The 6,000-nt window shown below is 37.4% G+C and overlaps 1 protein-coding gene across 2 annotated transcripts in view; it reads left to right on the forward strand.

Moving 5' to 3' along the window:
- Positions 1 to 6,000, forward strand: part of ANKS1B (ankyrin repeat and sterile alpha motif domain containing 1B) — a 450,245-nt gene that overhangs the window by 287,470 nt on the left and 156,775 nt on the right. For both annotated transcript variants that reach the window (XM_019470850.1, XM_009274671.1), the window contains one exon: positions 2,221 to 2,373. In XM_019470850.1, coding sequence (XP_019326395.1) covers positions 2,221 to 2,373 — 153 coding nt within the window. The remainder of the gene's footprint in view (positions 1 to 2,220; positions 2,374 to 6,000) is intronic.

Raw genomic sequence — 6,000 nt, forward strand, 5'->3', positions numbered from 1 at the left:
CCATCTGGATATGCTGAAAATTGTTTTGAAGGTGCTTCGCTTTTCTTTGTTAGAGAAAGAAAACAAAAATACCTCATATGTTTCAAAAGTCATGTGTTCCCTGTGGGCCCTGTACATCTTCTTCATGTCTTCTCTGTATTAGATTTTTCTTCTTCAGTTTCTCGGGTCCTTTCTTTTCAAGTGTCAGTTGTTTAAGGATACCTCATTTCAAATCAGTTCTTGAAATAAGCTTCCCAGGAGTCAGAGCTACCAGGGTCCTCAAACATTTTTGCAGTCTGCTGGACAGACTACTGTCAATCTAAGATTTGAAGTAAGTCTGAATGACAATGAAAGAAGAATTTGCCATGCTTTTGACATCTAATTTCATTCTAAATTAGGGTGAAACTAAATTCTAAAATGTCAAGTTCAACAACAAAACTGAACTCTCACTTTCTAATATGACTCCGTTGTTACAGAAGTGACCTGAAAGACTACGATTCCTATTGTTAATTATGTGATTTCTCTTGTCTCTCTTTATGATTTAAGATAATGATTTCACTACATCATTTAAATATTTCCATTAATATTTTATATCCAACATCTGCAGCGAAAGACCAAAGAGTAAACTGTCATATCCACGATGCAGTGTGCCTGCATCACTCCTCTCTGATACTGCAGGAAACCAAGATCAAGATCATGACGTGCTGGCTTTCTGCATTTGAACAGACAGATCAACGAACACTACTGTGGCTTTCAAATGCAGACTTTAATTTTTTTCTCTGCTTTGTATTCAAATTGTATTTCAAATAAACTGTGAGAAATAAATCGGTTCAGGCAAGATATTAAGATCAGAATTCTCTCCTTTTTAAATTACTTTGTCACTCACTTCAAACTTAAGCTCAAAGCATTATGTTTCTGTCACACTTCCCTTGTTTCTCAGAAAGCAGGAACGTACATAAGCAGGCAGAAATGGGAGACTGGCTTTCACCATGTGCAGTGTCACTCTTGCACAGTTGGGAGATCCTATGCAAAACACAAGGTTTCTAAACCTCTAAAGCTTCTTAACAGTTTACCAGTTCAGTGTATTACCAAGTTAGCAATAGTTACACTTCTGCAGAAAGATGATATGCATATAATACTGTTGAAAATTGAGGCTATTGCATATTTTTTTCTACTTCACTCTACTTCTACTTCTGCCACTATTGCAAATAACTTTAAAATTCATAAAAACAGTATGGCTTAACAAGCTGCACAGGTAGAGGCTTTATACATTTTTATCTTTAATGGCTAGCTTGAAAATCTTCACTTGTGTCACTGAGAGGCAATTGTGAAAGAGAAATTGCAGCTCTTTACTTCTTAGTAGCTTAACAAAATTCAGAAAAATAAGATGCCAGTGGTATTTCTTAGTTTGTTATGAAAACAAGATTTAGGTGGCTATGCTTTCTGTGCCTGTGTTGCTATATGAATGCAGGTGGTGCGCTTCTGTGTACATCATTCTGTCAATTCCATTCCAATAATATTTGGTTCGATTGCCCAATCTCAAGCAACTTTACAGACAGAGAGCAATCTAAAATACATTAAATTCCCAGGAGTTCCATGAAAAATGTGACCAGGTAGAGGAAAGAGACTTTTTTAAGCCTCCCCTGGGGGCAGAAAAATATAGTGCGGTTTCAACCACTACAAAATATCAGATAACCTACTAGGAGAGATAAATTGGGAATAATATAACCAGGGCAATATGTTTCATTTGCAGTTTGATACGAAAAGATCCATTCCTCAGTCTAATTTCTTCGCCTTCTATGAAATCTTAGGTGCAAATCTGACATTTTTGTGCAGTCAGTATATTAATAATGCCTCTTTCTCACTCTTTTGCCTTCCCTTACTTATGGATTCTCTGATCTGTAGTAAGAATTGAACTCATGCTACAGTCTTAGTATACTCTGGCTTAAAAGGCAAGCAGACATAAGAAAAAGATCCATTGTGTAGTAAGATTGAACTCATGCTACAGTCTTAGTATACTCTGGCTTAAAAGGCAAGCAGACATAAGAAAAAGATCCATTGAAAACTAAGTTTTATTAGTGCTTTTGCTCACAAAATTGTTTCATGTTGTACTAATCATTAAAAGAATGTTGATCAGAGAATAAAATAGCTCTGACCCAAAGAAAATAATATAAATAACTGCTGTTCTGAAAGATGTCTAATGAATATTATCACTAATTCTTACTCATTCTTGTTTTTCAGATGAAGCAGATCGGTCACGATGGCTACAACCCCACCTCTGTAGCTGAATGGCTGGATTCCATTGAACTGGGTGACTATACCAAATCCTTTCTAATTAATGGCTATACATCGATGGACCTTGTGAAAAAAATCTGGGAGATTGAATTAATTAATGTAAGTTGATCAATTTATAGCAGTGGTTCCTCCTAAATACATTATAGTACTTGCCCTTACATATCAAAGAGAAAGCACAAAAGCAAACTGCACTACAAATACTGTCATCAAGTACTGTTTAATGATTACAGCTTTCATGCCTATACCTGGGTTGACTGTACCCTTTGCTTCCATTTGCTTTGCCATTGTCTTTAGCGTAGCATTCAATCAGCATGATTGTGTCACCCATTCAGGATGCTGAATGACATTTAAAAATATATTTCGGTAGTTTATAGCTACAAAGCGTAAGTCTTTGCTTTTAAAGTGCCTAACAACAGTACTTCTTGTAAAGAGACTTACAGTCTACTTTTTCCACATGCTCTGGCTAAATTAATCATAAAACAAGGAAACCTTAAACATAATTAATAAGTTATGCTAAAGGAACAAAATATTTCATTTAATTATCACTTTTGCTTGAAACTTTATTTACATGAGTTAAATTAGATGCCCACATATGGGCAACCATAAACTTTAATATGGACTGCACTGCAGAGTAATTTGGAATGAGATGAATTTTATACTATTACAGTGAAGACATTGACAGTACAGCTTTGCCAATGGAATTTTCATGTAAGTTATGTGTCTGAAACGGAGCTGTTTCCTTTTATAAAAGATAGATGATTATAGCTTTGGATCTGCTGTGGCTTTTGAAATCAACTGTATTGTCAGTTTAGCTGAACTTTAGGGCAATCCCTACATGGAGAAAAGCCCAACGTCATATTTTATGGGCTCTTCACAGACAAAAGGCTGTGCTTTTCCTTCCCATAAAGGAGATACTGCATCTCTGCCTCTAATCAGTGCTTAACTTCCAGAAGAGTCAAAGGGCTACCAGTAACCATAGGCAATCAAGCATAAGATAGAGCAGCTGATATGGCTTTATACTGGGAAACAGTTCCCAATGTGTCCCAGGCTGGAGAAATGGAGAACATAATGATGATGCAAAGCCATGTTTCAACACAGTAACTGCTGCAGGAGGCACAAGCAGATACAGCTCAAGACCAGCATTTAAAGAAAAGGAAAAAAAAAAAGAAAAAAAAAAGGAGGTATTTCATATTAACTGAAAGACAAAACCATTGCATGTTAGAATTTCTTTTCTTACTGTCACGTTACAGTTAATGTTAACTAGCACAAAAATGTAGAGTAAGAGTAAGGACCAAAGTCTGCCTTACATGTTATGTCTGTTGCATTCAATGTATGTTGTAGGTGTATAATTGAAGTCAGGATATGATTGATGCTGTTATGGGTGTCTGCTGCTAAGCTATTTATAACTGTGAGTCTTTTTTCTATAAGTGGCTGGAATTTTAATAAGAACTGGGGACCCTTTGCTCCAGAAGCTAATATGGATTAACAACCAGCACTGAGTTGAAAAAAGTGGAAGTCTCTGCTCACATTGTCTTCTGTAACTTAATTTTGCATCCCAAATATTTTGCCATAATCAATTCGGAAACAAATTACCCTTTAGCTCCCCCAAGTGGATCATTAAAACCTCATTAAAGGCTTGTGGTTTGATTCCAAACTTGCTTAAACTGATGAAAAGGGAAGTACTTGCATTGAAGTTAACAGGAATACAATTCCGTAAAATTAGTATAAACCAGACCAGTATATATCTATCTAACTTTACAGTTTAACATCATGTTCTCGTTTAAGGCCTGTACTTCTTGGGAAAACACTCCCTTTTGCCATGAGTTGCAAGAAGAAGCTGTTAAACGGTTGTTTAAATATTTGTATAGATATAGATGCCTATAAAGATAAATATTTCTCCCACCTGCTATATTATTGGATTATGTTGTTCAAGAGCATAGTAAATAAAAGTTCCACATTCTCAGAATTTCTATTTTAGTCCAGTCAGTATATATTTAATTCCCACCTATCAGTAGTAGCTAACTGAAATGAAATAATGTTCACTGAGAAAATCTGTAGCTTAGAAAAGTATTTACTGTTATTTTTCTGTTTCAATTGAGGGGAATCTTTCAGAAATGGACAAGAAATTGGTTTGAAGCATTGTACAGTCTGGCAGAACAAGATACTTATCTCTGACCAGCAGGCCTGCTGTCTGAAATTGATTTTGAAGGTCTCACTTCCCATTCAGGCGATGGCAAACAAGACCTTATTACAGAAAGTTTTTCATAAAGGAATGCATAAAGGTCAAAGCCACTAACTCTGGAATAGGACTCCTGACTTGAGTAGGTCAGAATCCAAGCACTTGAAAAATAAGAGAAAAAACAGACTCAACATCCTGAAAAGAATTCAGAGCACCCTTGGTTTGGTGGTTCTTGGTGCTTGAGTTGTAGATGGAGCAAGAAGTTTCATTTGCACTTATGCCAAATACACAATAAAAATGTGTCAAGGGCTACAGATATGATAACTTTTTCATTTTAGCCATCAGTTTAAACAGTTGCAGCCACTGAATTTGACATAAAAGCCATTCCTGCTTTGGTGAAAGGAATCCCTTAGTTTATATTTGGTGCTTCTTTCCATTAAGCCATTGGGAAATCAATCATGGCTTCTAGAGGGGTAGAAACAGATGTGAAGGTAGAGATAGTATCTTCTATTAGGTAAACTAGCATAGCTGAAAGGACAGGGGAGGGAAGGGGACATTTAATTTTTCACAAGCCCTTCTTTACATCTTAAAAAATTAAAATTCTTTATTATCTTCTTCCTACAATTTTTGTGATCATCAACTCAGATGCCTGTGGAGGAAGTTTATGAAGTTTTAGATTTTTTTTTCCCTAGATCTAAGTTAGTAATAAGGTCATCCTTTATCATAATGCATCTCAATATACTACTGTGAGTTTTACTTATCACATGCCTCCGAACTTCCATGTGTGATGCTGACCAAGATACTTTTCAGGGCATAAATCTATTCAATTATGTTATTAAAGCAAACAGTTCATTTTTTGAAAGACAGAAAGAAGAAAGCATATTCTGAAAGTCTCCCTGCAGCTGAATGAAGCTAGTATCCCTAAATTCCCTTTATAAACTATAAAGGATGGCAAAAGAAAGGACCATCTAGAGGATGATTCAGGGTGGTTAAATTACAGTTAATTATCTGGATTGCTTCCTAGGGGAGTTTAGCTCTCCCTACTGACATACAGACATGCTAAGAAGATTAGCTTTAGTACAAGTGTTGATCTGCTTGAGGGTAGAAAGGCTCTGCAGAGGGACCTGGACAGGCTGGATCAATGGGCCGAGGCCAACTGTATGAGATTCAACAAGGCCAAGTGCTGGGTCCTGCACTTGGGTCACAACAGCCCCATGCAATGCTACAGGCTTGGGGAAGAGTGGCTGGAAAGCTGCCCAGCGGAAAAGGACCTGGGGGTGCTGGCTGCCAGCTGGCTGGATTTGAGCTGGCAGTGTGCCCAGGCGGCCAAGGTGGCCAATAGCATCCTGGCTTGGATCAGAAATAGTGTGGCCAGCAGGACTAGAGAAGTGATTGTCCCTTTGTACTCGGCCCTGGTGAGGCCGCACCTCGACTACTGTGTTTGGTTTTGGGCCCCTCACCATAAGAAAGACATTGAGGTGCTGGAGCGCATCCAGAGAAGGGCAACGAGGCTGGTGAGGGGTCTGGACAACAAGTCTTATGAGGAG

Source organism: Aptenodytes forsteri, unplaced genomic scaffold (assembly GCF_000699145.1).
Source record: "Aptenodytes forsteri isolate BGI_AS27 unplaced genomic scaffold, ASM69914v1 Scaffold128, whole genome shotgun sequence".
Lineage (NCBI taxonomy): Eukaryota > Metazoa > Chordata > Aves > Sphenisciformes > Spheniscidae > Aptenodytes > Aptenodytes forsteri.